This window comes from Halyomorpha halys, unplaced genomic scaffold (assembly GCF_000696795.3).
Source record: "Halyomorpha halys isolate HHAL.00 unplaced genomic scaffold, Hhal_1.1 Scaffold664.1, whole genome shotgun sequence".
Lineage (NCBI taxonomy): Eukaryota > Metazoa > Arthropoda > Insecta > Hemiptera > Pentatomidae > Halyomorpha > Halyomorpha halys.
Window position 1 is genome coordinate 783,653 of NW_027115162.1, and position 18,183 is coordinate 801,835.

At 30.0% G+C, this 18,183-nt stretch overlaps 2 protein-coding genes across 5 annotated transcripts in view; one reads left to right on the top strand and one right to left on the bottom strand.

Moving 5' to 3' along the window:
* Positions 1 to 5,079: 5,079 nt before the first annotated feature.
* Positions 5,080 to 15,683, bottom strand: LOC106685170 (uncharacterized). 4 transcript variants are annotated; one of them, XM_014427720.2, is made up of 13 exons: positions 15,551 to 15,683; positions 14,917 to 15,066; positions 13,317 to 13,443; positions 13,167 to 13,233; positions 12,972 to 13,081; positions 12,477 to 12,586; positions 9,798 to 10,013; positions 9,399 to 9,611; positions 8,567 to 8,707; positions 8,310 to 8,492; positions 8,029 to 8,224; positions 5,289 to 5,483; positions 5,080 to 5,214 (listed from the first exon to the last, which is right to left on the bottom strand). In XM_014427720.2, the coding sequence occupies exons 1-13, from the start codon at positions 15,596 to 15,598 to the stop codon at positions 5,141 to 5,143; spliced, it is 1,830 nt and encodes a 609-aa protein (XP_014283206.1). In that variant the 5' UTR covers positions 15,599 to 15,683; the 3' UTR covers positions 5,080 to 5,140. The 4 variants fall into 4 exon arrangements, 2 of the variants coding, with proteins under 2 accessions (XP_014283206.1, XP_014283207.1); XR_010844775.1 differs by lacking the exon at positions 5,080 to 5,214 and adding an exon at positions 5,591 to 5,831 and having other exon boundaries at positions 5,362 to 5,483; XR_010844776.1 differs by lacking the exon at positions 5,080 to 5,214 and adding an exon at positions 5,591 to 5,831 and having other exon boundaries at positions 5,455 to 5,504.
* Positions 15,684 to 17,512: 1,829 nt separating this feature from the next.
* LOC106685155 (stalled ribosome sensor GCN1) overlaps positions 17,513 to 18,183 on the top strand; it is a 42,590-nt gene continuing 41,919 nt past the window's right edge. Inside the window, exons 1-3 of the mRNA XM_014427690.2 lie at positions 17,513 to 17,671; positions 17,738 to 17,840; positions 17,960 to 18,155. Coding sequence (XP_014283176.1) covers positions 17,654 to 17,671; positions 17,738 to 17,840; positions 17,960 to 18,155 — 317 coding nt within the window. The 5' untranslated portion in view covers positions 17,513 to 17,653. The remainder of the gene's footprint in view (positions 17,672 to 17,737; positions 17,841 to 17,959; positions 18,156 to 18,183) is intronic.

The following is an 18,183-nucleotide window of genomic DNA, read 5'->3' on the forward strand; positions in this document are numbered from 1 at the left end:
GGATATTTAATTAATTAATTATTGAAATGAAAATGGAATGTTACTCTCATTCATTGAAATTCACAAAAAAATGACCTTTTTTGTTTTCACAGGCACAGGAAACAGATGCATAAAAGGAAGTGGATTTAAATCCACAACAGTAGATTCACAAGAGATTCATGCTCTCACTAAAACTAAACCCTGCAGAAACAGGGGTCCTCTGCCGAGCATCACTTCATGTTGGCTTTATTCCTATTTCTTTGCTAGTCTTCTGGTCAAATTAAGACTCTCCTTTCTCGCTCCTAAATTCCGAGCTTTCTGCCTACTTGTGGTGCGTAGTCCACAACAGCATCCCAACTCTCCTCTTTAATCATCATCACAGCTACTTGCTTTGACTTCTGTCTAAGGATCATGCCTAGCCCTCCCTTTTATCCTAAAAACCATAGACATTAGAATAATACACGTTCCAATTATTCATCTACACGGGACAAGCAGATTAATTATTTGACAACGTCCTGAAGCATTTTCATGTCAATTTCATTTCATATCAACCATGCCAAGAAAATATTAGGACGAGATAATGGTCAACCTTTCCAGGTTTCCGCAACAACAATATGCCACGTCAGGAATAAGATGATAAGAAGTACATCTTCCAGATCAGGCATCTAACCATCCCTGCCATCTTCGAAGAATATACTTTCACTTCTCTTTCTGTCTTTGTAGATAAATGCGGTTGCGTTTATCCAGCAGTAGGTCAATCGGAGGCTATTCACAGATGACGCACAATCGGTTATATACTTAACAATGCAGATTAGGCAAAGCTAATCATCTTGGGACCTTGTTTTAATATCTCTTCGATTTCTATGATCTAGAAACAAATTCTGATGAGCTGTTATTTTTAATTTTTAAGCTATAAATTTCATTCAGGATACATCCTTATGGCAGGAAGCTCTCGATATCATAGGCTGCTCTTTACCATTTTACCTAATTAATAAGTCTTAAATTGAGGTATGATGGTGGAATTTAAGTGGTGGCTTTAGCACAAGTTAAGTTGTCTAAGTTTACAAATATTTCTTATTCCCTTTTTATACAATAAAACATTTGTTATGGAGTGATAATTTTTCTAGAGTGTACCAAGATTAGTTATAATAAAAATTTATTGTAAACGTAAGTAAATTACAACAGATAAGATTAATTTATGTATGAAGATCTTCCAATTAATCAAAACTTGGTTTTCAGAAATGTTATTTTTGAACATTCCCACAAGGAGCAAGAACGGCCTTCAACAAGTGGGTATATTCGGAGGCGAGGTTAATAGGAATGTTCGTCATTGTAATCTTAACTGAAACAGAAAGTAGCCAGTGATCAGCTCGTACGCTTCCTATACTCTTCCGTCACGCCTCTAGCTACAAGCTTTTTTTTTTTACTTTAATCAAAAGGTGTTAACTTTATCTATGTTAATAGATAAAATATAATGGATTGTATTTTAGCAAAATTTTCAATTATCATTTTTAACTTACTAACAAGCCATAAAGCCAAAGAAATTTATCATTAGCCTTTTGCAAATTTTTAGTTCATAATTCCTTAAAGTACACTCCATCTAAATGTTTTTATATTCTTCAATAGTTATATTTCCTGAATAATGTAATCAAAGCACTTATTCAGTTAAATTCTAAAATATATGTTTTATATCTGTATTCTTTATTACTTATTAGTATCTTGAATTATTTTAATTTTTAGTAGACAAGTAAATTCCTATGACTGACGGCGAAGGATTAGTTTATCTGCTCAGTTCCAATTTTACTTTAAATGATTATTTCATGTCAATACGAATGAGTTTATAATTCTTTTACTAATGCTAATTATACTAATACACTAATTATGAGTTTATTTTTAAAATGAACTTTGTTGTCTGTAGATTTTATATAGCAATTGCTCACTCTATTTATGTGATTTTCACTCAGTTTTTAATTTATATTTTAACATTTTTATTACTTTTAGCAATCAATATAATATTTTATATAACAGAACAAGTTTGGATATTCTAATTTAAAGAATGTCATATATCATAATTAAAATATATTTTTATATAGCATTTACTTCGCTAGATAACTAAACTTATGCTAAAGTCTCATCCAACATCCTACCAAAAAAAAAAAATTAGGATTAGGAAAAACGTTAATGAGTCCTCTCACCGCGTCACCGGTAATGAGCCAGTGAAGGCTGAGCAAGTGCACTAAAGCCACAATCATTCTGAATGAGCGGAGCATCTGGCCATTGCCAGAACTTCAATTGTTGATTTTTATTTTACAAAAAGTCTCTTGGCCACTACCGTTTCAACCTTCGAGGTGGATTGTAAGGATGAGTGGAACTGGATAAGGATTGGACCGAAGGATTAGGATGATTAGAGAGGTTTATATGGAATTTAATTGGAGGTTTATTTTGAAAATTTGGTTGATATGAGGTCAAGGACAAAAGGTATATGAAGGTCATGGTATAGTGTTCTGAAACGTAATCGGGTGCGTTGACTATGGTTCCAAGGATTTTGAACTGAAAGAATTGGATACATTTGATTCTAAAAGGTTTAGCTGTTCCCCAAAGTTCAAGTCCGTAGGTCCAGATAGATCTGAGGATGGTCTTATAAATTAGTAGTTTGTTTCCTATTGAGAAATTAGAAGTCCTGCTAAGTAGTCCGTAAAGTTGGCTGAATCGTCATTTAAGCCTAGCATGTCATTGCAAATTATTACACAATCATTTATTATTAAAAATAAATTATTTTATTATATCGTAAGAAAATTCTTGATTGAAAATAACAACCTAAAATTAAGTCCAATGCTCAGTATGTTTGTTTTTGATGGAATTTTTTTGAAATATGTTGAGATAGTAATACCATATCACTTCTGAAGCGAAATTACAGACTTGACGGAAATGATGAGTTCCAAGAAGGATAATCGCAGACGCCTATAATTTTGGAGCCGACTCTGAAAAATCGGCCCGATATTTTCAAAGAAAAGTCACACATGGCATTAAACGGATATACAGATTTTTTAATATCAAATTTCTGGATTATACGTACCTTGAAACATAAAACCTCAAAGCCAATTTAAGAGGAGAGGGGAGAGCTTAATTTATATCTTCGTCGATTTACAAAGGTTCATTATTTTTATAAAACCGTCAAGATTTTTGCAAATATCAGAATTTGATTCTAAATCTTCCTCTTTACAGTTTTCTACAGATTCATTCGGCTTGTCTTGTTTAATGAGGGGTTAGTATAACAAAAATGTAGTTCCACCAATCTCACCTTCCTCTCTTAATCCGTTGTCGAAATATCGTTTTTAAAAAGGGTTTTCCAAGAAAAGTCCCCCCCCCCAAAAAAAAAAACCAATTACTCTACTTTATATGAAGATTTAGCAACTTTTGTCACCATTTTCGAAATCTACAATCTACGATGAAGTTTCTAAATAGAATTTTTTTTATAAGATAGCAGGTAATTTATAGGCAAATATTGCTTTGTGATCGTAACAGCTAAAGAAAAGTAAACAAATATGTATGTATTTGCATATATATGAAGTAGTATAGTATTTATTATTTGTTATAACACCTCGCACATAGTTTTTTTGGTACCCCAGTGTTACGAAAATGGTTCCTTACTACAACAAATAGTGTAATCAATTTATTTGTCTATTTTTGTTAAGGGTTGGAGGTGGTTAAAATAATGCGGTAATTAGAAAATGGAGAAGAATGAAGTACTAAAACGGCTGCCCATATAGTGATCATCCTCGGTTTGAAGTTTGGATGTATTTTCATTTGAATAGAAGAGCTTTAGTTAGAGGAAGTGGAAAGTAATTATTCTTTCAAAGCTATTGAAGATAGTATCAGAGACCAAATTAGACGTGACTATTGGCAGCCGAATGAAAACAGATTGTGCAATGCTTATCTGTGTGAAGTTAAGAGAATCATGTACGTCAAACGAACAGTACTCTCCCATTCCTTATATAATATAAATAACACTACAGAAGTAACTAACATTAGATACATTAATGGGAAATAAGAACCTAAGTAAAAGATAGGAAAACAAGAAAAAATTTGTCTTCGAAATTTTTTAACTGGTAAAGCCCTGATGAAGCTCTACAAGGTGGGGCAAAACGTCGGCAATTAAATAGTTATTTACTATTTCTGTTTCTTTTTTTACCGAACTTCCGACCATCTATATAATTTGAAATAATACAGTTAATAACTTACATATGAATATATTAAAAAAATATATACGTTCTCATAGTGCTGTAGGTAATAGTTTTTGACCAAAACACTAGTAGATCCTGCCATGAGCACATCCCACCCCTAGAAAGTGAAAACAATTTTGTCTTCTAAAGAAGTTTTGTATATTACATATAAGTGTTTTTATTTATATTTAATTAATTAAAAAATAAATTGTATACAAAATTTAATTTATTGATACTATTTTATATAAATCTATATTTTCGATTAGTTGTATGGACTTTATCTGCTACACAGAGGTATGCACCCTACCTCTAAATATTTCCTCACCCTCCACCTCAACCTAAATATCTCTTTGAAAAACCGATAAAATCAAATTCATACCTTGACAATTAAGTGTGAAAGATGAAAGACTACTACTACTTATTTTTGAAAATTATTCATTTAAACTTTTTTACGTTGCTTTGACTGCTATTATTACATAAAGAAGTTAGATTTTCATACAAAGTGGCTGTCACCTTCTTAGATTATATTTATCTAAATTTCGTAAATGGCAATAAAAGTTGAGCATTGTTCAGTTATAGCAGAGGAAGTTGGATTTGTATAAGAAATAATGTGGTATCTTGGAATAAACATAAAAAATAATATCTGACAACAGAACCCATTCTGTCCCAACACAGATGTGCAATTGATGACACTAAACTACTATTTTTAGTAAAATATCTTCCTGTCCAAATATACATATACAGACATAGTGTGTGAGGATACTCTCACAGCATTAGGTACCTCCTAAGGATAACCTCCTGGTGCCCTTTTACATCAAATTAGTAATAATTCCACACCCAACAGCACCAAGGCGATAAAAAGTGAAAGAAAAAAAAATTAAAGATGTACAAAAATAATTTATTTAAAAAATACATAAAAATAAATTTCAATATTTCAGTTACCAATCATCTATGCTACTGCAACTTCTTTTCTTAGCTGTACAACTTTGAATGCAGATATCTTGAGACGTTCCTACAATAAATAGCGGTTATCATTACTACAAATATAACATCCTTCACATATATCAAAGATACTACATGGTTTACCCGGAAATTTCGAGACCTTTAGTTGAGATTGATTGTTCCTAATTTTTAAATTGATTAAAGCTCTACTCTCTTCATAATAATGATTTGGGTGAAAAACAATTTCCTTCAAAGAAGAACCATGCTTTATCTCAAAATATTTGCTGCATGCTAACTGTGGTGTGTCATTCTTCATTTTATTCAAGATACATTTTACCTCTGTAAATTGAAAATTTTACTCTAAAACAGTTTTAGAAACTTCATAATAATATGAAAATTGATAGCAAATTATTTTATATCACTTATTTTATTATTACTTGTTATACCTTTAATAATCATAAATGGATGAACAAGGAATATTTAAGCCTCCAAATCAGTGGCTTTGGGTCGATCACACAGGAGAAATGCTGAAGTATGGTTTATGTATAGCATTAACAAATAAGTATATAAAAATTGTCTACCTAGTACATAGGTCAGTTTAGTTTCCTCATTACAATATTTTATTTTATTTTTCATCCCCTCTTTTCTTCTGTGAAAAATACTTTTTCTGGATATTAATTTTTTTTCCTGAAAATTTTTATTATATAGGAAAGTAGAAGGATTTCATGGCCAGTGATTTGTAGTATTAGTCAGTGATGAAATATAGGTGTTTCCAGAAAGGAATTGTTCACATGGCTAAGCTAAAGTAGTAAATAAAATCTTATGAAATTATTAGACTCATAAATTCAGGCCAAATTTGAAAAATACAGGTCGAGAAAAATATGTTTATGCATGCATAGTTGATATAATCTGATGAAATTGAAATAGGACCAACTAAATAGATACTAACCTTTAAAATTATCGAAATTTCATAAAAATCAGATAGGCAGTTTGATTAAATATGTCAGGACAAATTTTACAGGCCTACACACAAACACTGAGCCAAATTGGTTCATTGATGCTTAAAACGTAAAGTTTAAGAGAAAATTTTCAATTCTGAGGACATAATTTTTTTTTTTATTCCCTGTATGAATATATATTTTCCTTACCTATAGTAGTGAGGCAGGAAAACATTACCATTTACATAGATTGTTTATAAAGTTTCAAGGCAGGTCTCATAATCAAAAATTTATTGAACATTTACAGTGAACTAAATATTTTCAGTATAAGACCCTTCAGCACCTAGACACCACTTCCAGCATTTTATTTATTTATTTTTTCTTCCATTTTTCATAGAGCCCTAGAATTCTTCAAATGGAGGACCTTTAAGGCACCCCGTCGAACTACCTAAACAAGAAGAATTGAGTTGAATCTCTTCCCTTTCAGGAAATTCGGGGAAACAAAAGGAAGTCACAGGAACCTAGTTGGTGGCTTCGGCAGTTTAACCACATTGAATTTAGTCAAAATTTCTGAGGCGGCGAGTGACCGCAAAGACATTTGAGATGATGCATTTTCATAGTGAAGAACCCAAATTTTTATAACCTCTGGGAGGACTCAATCCTTCAAAAGACAACTAACCTAACAGTAAGACTCTAAATTTTCATCATTTTGGCTTGTTTAAGGTATCCAAGAGCCATATCGTCTTCAGCATCCTCCCAGCCATCTTCAACCACTCAAGCCATATAGAAACCATTGCATGTGACATGACTTCTTTTTAGGCCCCTTGACTTATATTAAAAGTCTCTGTAGCAAATTTTTTTTAGTTTCACCCAGAACTTAGTTGAATACTGCTGGCTGATCCAAGAAGCATTGCATTTTCGAGTTACTGATGGAGGTTGCTGACATACACTCACATCACCAAAGATCTACTCATTCCAGCATCTTAGAGACAACTCCTGCAAGTGCAGTCTGTTAGAGGATATCTCAATCTACTTCTTCATATCGACAGAACCCGTCTAAACACCCTTTTCTAGTCAGAAAAAAATCAGTATATTTGATACTGTCATACAATTGAAGCAACATAGACTTTTGAAAATTGCTCTAAAACTAACGATACTATTAGAACAGATATCTACAACTGATTCATTTAAGTTTAAGAAATAAAGAAATACATAGAAAAAGAGAGAATATATAATATTTCAGAAAAATTCCTCAGAGATCATTTTACTGGCCACTTACTCCTTGAATCAACATGGACTAAGCATCAAATGGACTCAGCTTGTAATTGTCTACGATTTTCCTTAGATTGTTTAAGATAATAAAATTCTATTTCCAAAATTCATTCTTACAGACAATAGTTTCAACAATGTGGGTATCTCTAATTCCTTCTTTGGTTTAATCCATTTTTGATTTGCTGTTGTGAGTTAATATAAAAAATTCTAATTATATAAATAACTAGCTGAAATGCTTAACAATATCCAGGCTTTCTGCAGCAGGAAGTGCCTTGCTTCAGAAGGATGAGGGGAGTTTTTATATCACATCAGATAGACAACTCATTTACTTCTTATTTTGGTTAAAAGCTTTTATTTTCTAATATTTGCTGAAGGGAGAATATTTGTCAATAGTCAATATATTTCATTGTCAATAGTTCAATTGGTCCTTTTAATCTGGACAAATAGTCCCCAATTATTTCCTCTACAACTTGACAACAATCAAATTCCACAAAGGTTGGTTAACATTAATATAAAAACACAAATTATTTTTCAGGCACAAACACCATAATTTTACTAACAATATATTTTGTGCTATATCCCATTCTTATAACCAAAGGGTGTTCTTCTTTCAAAGTGATAAATTAGCTTAAAGAACTAAGTAAATTTCAAGCAGCAAGAATTAATTTTCTTACCTTCATCATTTAAACTGTGCCTTTGCAATATAAATTGAATATTTTCTTCATCAGAAATTTTATAGGGACAGCCATGATATTCAGAAAATGTGGGCATTGCCTCCATTATTTTTTTACAACTTTGAGGAGGGTAATCAGCTTTTTTTCCTATGGCACCATATAGATGAAAAATATGGTAGTTATAATACTTCACAAACTGAAAGATAATGCAGAAGTATTAAGTAGAAATAAATTTACTTTTTTTTTTTTCCGTTAATTTTTTTCCATGAATTTTTTAATACCTCACTGAATGACATTTTTTTTGTAAAATAGTGACGCCAAAATGTCAGAGAATCTTGTAATGAAAGACCTATTCCTTTTAGAAACAGTCCATACTGAAAGCGTCCACCATTCTTTAAATGATTCTTTGTTTTCAAATGGTAATGCAGTTCACTCATACACAAAGGAAAAGACTGTTCAGCCAGCTACAATAAATATTATCCCAAATGTAATGTATATAAAAGTAATATGATATGACTTAAAATATAAACACACTAACAGAATCAATTTCTTTCAGCAATATAGAACTATTACTTCTTCCAAACAAAAACCGTTCAAACTGCACTTCTTTTTCAACATATAAAATAATTGATGTGATTCGTTCATCATTCCACACTTTATTGAGATTCTTTTTTATAATCTGAAAATTGGTAAAAAAAATAAATAATTTATCATGAATGATTAAAACAATAACAAGGAACATGAAATAAATAAATTCTTGATAAATTATAAAAGATATTGGAATGATTAGTTTTACAACTTAAATCACAAAAAAATTCACTTTACTACTGTGGCAATACAAATCAAAGATGAGCAGGACCTCTTCAATGAGTCTTCAACGTTAACCACAGTATTGAACAACTTCAGTCCACTTACTACCACCATTGGTAGCCTTAAATCAGAGTTAACCAATAATAATCTGTCAAACAACCTGAGTTTTGATCGTTTAATGGATTTAGCATTGGACCATTTCATATGTAATGTCCGCTTTTGTTGCTTCACAGTTCAAAGTGGGATTAGAGGACTTTTGTTGTTTAGTACGTTTATATTAACACATTGTGATGAGCCATTATAAATTCTCTCTTTTTTGATAACAGTTTTATAATAATAACATTTGGTGAGTACCAAATTATTAAAGGTAATTTGTATCACTTAAAAAAGAATTGGTTAAATTTTATATAAGGTAGACATTGTGATTTCACCATATTAATTTTATGATATAGTGTTGGATGCATTAAATATCTAAATTATGTTGTTAATTTTTTCTAGCTTAAATTTTTTTAAAGTTTATAATGGTATAAAACATTCAAGAAGTTACTTGATATACATACCTCCAAATTAAATTTTAGATGCGTTGAGAAATCTGAAATAATTACATGAATCATATCTTCTAAACTCACATAACAGCATCCATGTTTCATATAAATACCTCTACTAGCCATTAACTCAGAAACATTTGTAAAAAATACTTTATAATACTCTCCAGAGGGAACAACTAATCCATTGGATCGATTAGCAACTTCCATTCTTTCATGTTTTGTTACCTTAAACAAATTTTTATCCATATTATTTGTATACAAACATAAGCGGATATGTGCCAATTTTCAAAAAACTGATTTAATTAAACTCTCAAAAATTAAAAAAAAAAAAAAAGGACTTTTTTCCCGTTCAAAATAAAGGTATAATACTCACAGTTAAATTCAACATGCAATATTTAAATTAAAGCTCACCTTCTTTAAGTCATAAAAAAATTCTGAAATAATTTCATGCTTTTCTGGTTTAGATAAGAACTTCCACCTAAGGAACAATAATTTCTTTTCCTGATCAAGAAACCATTTTTTCATAACATAATTTCTACAGCATGCTATACTAAGCATAAAATGTGAAATATGGTCCACACTTTGTAGATTAGATTCTTCCAGGTAGGAATTTGATGTCCCTAGAATCTAAAACATTGTAAAATCTTATAAATTGTAATTGTAAAAGCTCAATATGGATTCAACACAGAGCTTAATAACTATATGTAACAACAAATAATAGCAATATTAATGTCCTATGACATTACTGCAACTCATATTCATATTTTTTTGTATTTTAATATTTTCATTTAGGATTCTATTTGGAATGGATATGATTGGCCTAACCATTAAATTTGGATGGGGATTCAGCTTTGGAAATGTGATGTTCCTCAAATGATTCAGTAACAATATTTATACAAATAAGTACATTATGATTTATAAAAATATTGTGTTAATGAAGAAAGGCACTTCTGAACCAGGATTTTCTTATGTATGTAAATTGTCAAAACTTATTGGATTTCTAAGTAATGGAAAATAAACAAGGTCAGCTTCAATAGAATTAATACTTTTCATTATAATTACAAACAAAAATTTCATAAATATCCAATAACCATTAGACTAGTAGCTATAAGTACCAGAGATACAAAGGAATATAATAATATTATGAGAAAAACTTACAAGTTTTTAAACTTATTTGTGTTATTCCCTGACCACACCCCCAACCATCTTCTCCTCAAATATATTATTCAAGGTGAACTATCTTCTCATCATTATATTAGTATTTATTTTAAAATGTATCCATAAAGGAAAAAAAGTAAATACATTTTTAGATTGAAGGAAAATTAACGTTTAGTTGGTAATAATAAGTCAGGAAGTAGCACTGCACTGAACAAGCAGTGAAAAACATGTTTTATCAACATGCTAAAAATGAGTAGCATAAAAAAGAGGAGTCCCAAAACACAGTAAAAAAAGAGGAATGTACTATAGAAAATAAAATTTTTAAAATTAAACAGGAAAAATATCAATTCAAATAATTGAAAAGTCCATTTTTAATGTTAAAAACTATTTGATATATATATACCAAAGTGAAAATAAAAAATCTAGTGTGGTGCGCGCATCACAAAACTTTCACTTAGCCCCCTACATACGTACACATACACCTTTTCTTTTAAAATTATCAATATTTTTAATTAATAATTAAAAAAAAAAAGCCGTAGGACCAGGGAAAACAATAATTATATACAAAAACTTTTATCTTTCTGTTGTTATAAAAATTTAACAAAATATAACAAAGCTGTGTACATATCAGGGTGAAAGTAAATACTCACAACTATTCAACAACTATGGAAACACAAAAACATTTATTTATAATTCAGTTTATTTTTGTGTTTTTCCTTCCTCTCCATCACATTGTATAACTTTATGAGTTAGTTATTATACATCTAGATTATTACTCTTATCACAAGAAATTTGTTTTCAATTTAGTAAAAATTTCTCTTTCTCCTTCACATAATCAAATTCTTTTACTATTTATACTATTCCATTTTTTAAAAGTAACTAATTAAAATATAAGAGATGGATGATTATTTTAAATAAACAAAATTAAGTGCACATTGGAGGAAGCCATTTTGAAAATTCGGCATTTAAGCTGTGTTGGTTTATTTCAATGAGAATAAGACCCAGGTGATACTAAAGACCATTTAATGGTACAATGATATTATAAGTTAAATCAAAACTGTTAGAGCCTTTTCAAAAAATTTGTGAAATCAATATAAAGTGACATTTCCAGGAGCTTGATATTAGAGGAAAGATTGCTGTTACATCCCAGGCATATAGTGTATAATATAGTATAATATAACATAGCTACCTTAAATATGTAATTTCAGTTTTGTATAACTTTTTGTTTTTGGGTTAGGCTGTTCATATATACAAGGACATAGAGCATAAACAAAACTTGACTATATAGACTTAGGAATGTATAAACAACATGTATTGTATGTTTAACATGTATCTTGGTAAAAAACTCAAAATTTAAATTTCTTTTATGATTGAGCATAATATTTCAATGTGCAAGCTATATATTTCATATTTATAACCTTCCCTTCTATTATTTTTTTAAAGTTAGTATTATATCAGTCAACCTTATGAAACAGTCAGTGATTCATGTTTATATATTTTTATTGTCTTCAAAATATCTTTGGTTAAACAATACATTTATAAAAACTATTTTTATTTCAATCTTTCCCCTATTTGCCCAGTAAAAGTGGTTTTCATATGTTTAAATATTTTTACAATTTGTTTTTGAACCTACCTAACACTATCATCAAATTTGGGGTAAACCATTCAAAGCAATCAGTTAAAAGCAATATTGTGAGCATATCAAGGAAATAAACTTTGAAATAAGGTTTTCTAGAAAATAGAAACTTTAGTAATTACCTCTTTCTTTCCTATATAAATGAATAAAATTCAGTAACTCAATACATATATTCTGTTTTGACTATTAACTTAATTAAATATATTTTCCCCAGTTGTGGTTCTTTGCTTGCTTTTCTAAGCATGCTATTAAATATATTAAGAAAAATTAAATTTATAATCATAAATATATAGTACCAGCTTGATTATATCCTGTAAACCTTTTTCTCTAAACTTGCTTAAAATCCAGTGAATCTGTTTTTCAGTCAAAAACTTTGTGTTACCAATTTCATCTAATATTTTTAAAGCTGAAAACAGAAAATGGGATGGTTTAAAAATATTTTAAAATCAACTGTTTAAAATTATCTCAGAGTAAATTAATTTTTACCAGAGCTAGAAAGATTTGTTAAAATATTTCTGCTTAAAAAATGGAAATATTAATATTAAACAGTAATTATAAATTAATAAAAACCATAGGTAATTTAAGCATTAAATTATTCTAGTATAGGAAAGGTTCGACCATGAATGTACTGACCACGCTTGATCATCAATGAACTCACCACACTCAACATTGTTCAAATATGATTAACTATTGCAAGTACCATAGCCCACATGGCTACTGTGGGCACCTCCATAATTAAGGAACACATCAAATCAAATTATATATACAACAATTATTTAAAGTTATAATACCTTCAAACCTATTAATGATTGATTTATGCAGTAAAGATAAAGAACATTCAGAGCTCGGATTTTCCTTGTACAATTGTAAAGGTGCACCATAGAACTTTTTGAGTGAAATCCTGTAAAAAAAAAAAAATTATCAAGAGAAACACCAAAAAGTTAAAATGCAACAGTAAATTTTAGATATGATACATGGATCATTACACTTTAAAGAAATTAGCCTCTTCTGATGTAAAAAACTTAACTGAAAAAGTAATTGGTTTGAATTTCCCTGTAAAGAAAAATAAAACTTTAAGAGTAAACAGATAATATGCATAATTAAGGAGTCTTTTTTTTTTTAACTTTTCCATTTACCTGCCATAGAAAATGATTCACTTCCAAGTTGGATTACATCACCAGATATTACTGTATACTTGATATTTTTGTCAAGTTTAAATTCATTCAAATAAGTACCATTGATACTTGTGTCTCCTATGAAAAACTGAATTGAAAAACTAGAATTAATAATGTGCAACATTAATTTCGTGCCATATACAAACTAGTTTAAAGATATTTATTTATTCTATAATTTAATATTTTCTAGAAAATATCTCGATCATTACGAACTGCAACTATTGCCAATATTAATTTTTTTTTCACAAATGTCACAATAATTGAGGCAATAAGGACTAAACTGCTGAGGGAAATTGTAATATATGTTATCACAGAGAAAGATTTCTCTCAGGTGTTCAGTAAGCAAAACTACTTATACTAAGGAGTATTTGTGTAGTGATGGAAGGAAACAGTTGAATGGAAGATAAAAGATCAGAGAATTTAAGATCAAAACTATTCATTGGTAGAGATGGCATATGCTACCTCTACCAAAATCCATATTGACGAGAGGCAAGAAAGGAGAAAAAATAGGAGATAAACATAGTCATGAGATTGTATAATATAAAAACATAGTAAATCATACAAACATAAAAAAATCACAAAAGAAAAACAAAAAGACTTAGTTTAATAAAAAAAAGAGATATTCTCATAGTGGAAAACAATGAATCTTTTACCATTGCAATTCTAAACCAAATATCTTCACTGAAATTATATTCACAATGGGAATAACGGTCACCATTATGAGAGTAACAATGAAGCATACTAAAAAAAGATATGTGTATAAATAATATACAACCAATGCAGGGTCTTGAGTTTAGTACTCAGTAAAGAAGTACTGTTTCTGGACCAAGCTTGTAAAGAGAGACGATAAGGTTAGGGCCACACTCAACTACCAGGTTTTCTCCAAGTTAAGAATACCCAGTTTACATTGGCTGGTTATGATACAGGAGTCGATCCACAGCCGATGTAATTATAAAATATTTGAATAAACAATAATAATACAAAATAAGAATAAATAATTATCTGCCAAAGCTGGACCAGGCCTGGGAGAGTGGAATAATTTGTTATTCAAGACAAAAATTAAAGTTGTAAGGAATTTTACTACCATGAGCACATCAACTAGCCAACTAAAATTATTGTGGGGTATTCAGGTATTGTTTCTCTCAAGATAAGTTAGGTCAATTTTAGTTTAACTCAATCGCAATTCACAAAATATTTTCTACAAAGTTTAATTTCAATTGAATGCATTCAACCCAGTTGTTTTATTCCTTATGAAGAGAAATTTGGAATATTACGTTCAAGTATTGAACAAGTACAAGTAATCTAAATATATGAAGGAATTGGTTGGGAGTGTGATCAAAAAGGAACAAGAAATAGTTAACAAGTTGCTAACTATTAACTATAATATTTCTTGATTAATTTTTGTTTCTTTTTGACTGAACCCCCGACCACCTTCAAATTTAGAAAAACTTGGTCAATCTTCTACATAATCTAAGTAAATGTTATATTCCTAAAATCCTCATACATACATTAACCATTCATAAATATATCAACACATTCAGCTCATTGTTAATGTTCTTACTTTTCTATTGTTATAAATTAAAAAGGCATGTTGATGACAAATTTCTGGCGAATCCACATCAAACAATCCGTTATCAGATGAAACATTATCTATTTCAAGAGCCTTTCCAAGAATCTGTGGAATGTTTTCTTCTAATACCAAGCTTTTGGTCTGAAAGAAATAATAAATTCAAAAATGAGTAGTGTTAGAAAACGGAATCTAACATTAATTTGTAATAAATTTATTAAAAATAAAAGATTTTTGAAAAAAAAAATTAAAAGTAATAAGGAATTTTGACATTATCAAACTAAACCAATATTTAATTGAACAAATGACAAATCACTTTGTATTCTAAGAAATAGGCATTTCCACTAAATCCTCATAGCTTTATTGAACATTGGAAGATATGAAAGGAACAGTAGCTTACTAAACAATATATAATTCACCTTGACTAGTCACTAAACAAATAACCATTCTTCATGAAATTGATTTAGTGTATTAAATAAATATATAAAAATTCCAAAATTGCTATCACCATAAAATTTCAAAGAGAAACTCAGGACATGAAAAATAAGTTAAAACACTTAAAATGACACATTAGTTCACTTTAACAACAATATCAAAATAATAATGGACAAATACTTAAACTATTTACTAGAAAGTATTCTGAAGGATCTACACATTTCAAAATAGCAACTGCCATTATTCCAACAGGAATATTACATTAGTTCCAATCGTACTTATCAACTTCTAATTTGACATATATTGGCGGGCAATCTCGTTTCACAAAATATAATACAAGGAGGTATTGCAAATATGCCAAGAGAAACATTTTAACTACAAATTAAGAACATTTTGATTAAATAGTGTTTACTGAAAAGGATCTATTTCTTTTGAATGTATTCGATTTAAAAATAAATATGGTAAATGAGAACTGTGTCATTATTCATCAGAAAATAACTACGTATTTTTTATGTGGGTAATATTTTTAGTACTTTGTACAAAAGATATATCCAACCCAGGAATAAATAAAAAATTAAAAACAGACTATGATTTTTTCCTATAATTCTGATAAGTATGGTTTTATTTTTAATATTTAGCGAGACTTAGTTTCTAGATTATTTAAACAAAGTCTGCTAGAAACAAATGTTCTTTTTTATTTTGTGACGTTTTATACACGGCGATAGAGACCAAAAACGGGTATTGGACATATAAATGTAAACAGCACCAGATCAGATTCAAAACGGTACTACTTCTGACACCAGAATACTAAAGTGATACCTTAACAGATTCAAACACCACCGCCTCTCGTTGAGCGAAGCCTGCCTGGGCTCCTCAACTGTATGAATAGCACAGATAGAAGCGACACCCACATATATAACAAAACCACTACAAATTGGTCGTCGTTAAACAATAAACTTTCTTTGCGATCCCAATTCAGGAGTTGGGATCACGCCACTTAATATCCGCAGTAGAATTATCAAGCTAAGATAGGCATTTTGTGATATTTGAAACCTGTATCGAACTGCCTCCGTGCTGTTAAAGGCGATCTTTCAATCCGAAAGCGTAATAAATCAATCATCAGATCCAGTTTGTGGTGCTCGATCGGACCCGGCTAGCCCTCCGCTCGTTGCTACCTTTCTCACGGAAACAGCAAATCCTAGCTTGTAATGACCAATTCCTGCCACCCTGTTCCATAGTACTGGTTCCTTTCTACTTTCGTATTTTTTTTTTCCAATCCGTTCCCTTTACAGATCGTTTCTGATTTTTAACAATTTAATTTAAGATGCTCGAGCAATAAATGTTAGATGGTAGAGCTACTTTAGCCAAATCTGATGTCAAGTAAGCTAACTATGTTTTTAAATGATTATGTAGTCTGCCAAAATTACAATTGAAGACTAGTTTTGTCCGAAAATCGCAAAATATCTACTAGAGTCCTTTTCAAAAGTTGCAAAACCCCTTTTTGTGATAACGCTATGCAGATCCTTTCCTAAAGACCACTAATTGGTCAAATTGTTAAAGGAGATAGTTAAAGTATTCACGAATTTAAGATTTTTATTTCTATACTTCGTTTGTTTTTAGGAATATTCTTTGCTAATACAACATTCACTGTAACATCAATATTCCCATTGTATATGAATAAATGAATGGAATATGGTCCGGGTGCGGTAAAAAAAAAACTCAAATAGTAGAATTATACTATTTTATTGAGCCAACGTTTCGCCCCACGTTGCAGGGCTTCGTCAGTCAATCAACAATCAACAATCTTCATATATGAATAAATATTTTTATGCGTATGGTAGAATATTATAGTTTGAAAGAGTATATTAGTCCATCTTTTTTCGTGGACATTGTGAAAGCTACGACAATTGGAAAGAAACAAAAATATTAAGATTTATTTTGTAAGTATTAGTATCAACAGTGTATGATTTTACTTCACAAGAAGTTTATGCTGAATTATCATAGAGCAACCAGTTTAAGAATAATATTTATATATTAAATTAATAAAAAGTAGGAATCTAATCAACCGGAAATCCTCAGGTGGTTTTATTAATGATGCATAGCAGATCACATTAACTTCTTTGGAGTGAGTTGAAAGGGTTTTAGTTAAACTACTGTATGTGGACTCAATGGTCTTTGTTAACCTAACGTGTTATACTTGACGTCGGTCTAAGATGGTAATAATGACATTGTGAAATAATATTTTCAAAGTAAACATCAAGCGCTACAATAAAGAAAAGCATAACACTTTTAAAAAATGGCTTGCAACGAAGAGGTTTGTAAATGTCACGTGGAATTTAAAATCGGTTTCTGTTCAATACTAATTGTATGTTGTTTTTAGTTAAGTCGAGTTTTAAAAGATCTGCCACTAAAGATTCAAAGTGGAAGTAGAAATGAAAGGAAAGCTGTTTTTGAGAGCTTGAAATCTATTTTGACAAATTCAGGTTAGTTTACCCTTTGCCGGTGTTTTTTTATTTTGATCTATTATAATGTTAGGCCACTTTGTTTACTTGATTATTATAAGACATTCTAAGGAGTGTAATAATTACTTTTTTATTTTCAGCTTTTAGTGAAAATATTGCCAGAGGTATTTGCAAAGTATTACAGTTGACACTTCCAAGGTACAGTGATGCAGTATCTCAGAGCTATGTTCGTACCTTTGTTAAATCATTGGCCATTGCCCATCCTCATTGGACTTTTAAATACCTCTGCCCAGTCATATTTGAGGCAGCGACGTATAATGCAAACATTGTGGCTACGTATGGTTCTTGTCAATTTTTATTAGTA

What these genes read in the sequence shown, in the direction of transcription:
- LOC106685170 (XM_014427720.2), bottom strand. Translation starts at nt 15,598, where the DNA reads ATGGCAGTTGCTATTTTGAAATGTGTAGATCCTTCAGAATACTTTCTA. An exon ending in AATCATTAATAGGTTTGAAG is followed by an intron (nt 12,587 to 12,971) that starts GTATTATAACTT and finishes TTCTGTTTTCAG; the next exon opens with CTTTAAAAATATTAGATGAA. An exon ending in AAAAAATGTCATTCAGTGAG is followed by an intron (nt 8,225 to 8,309) that starts GTATTAAAAAAT and finishes ATTATCTTTCAG; the next exon opens with TTTGTGAAGTATTATAACTA.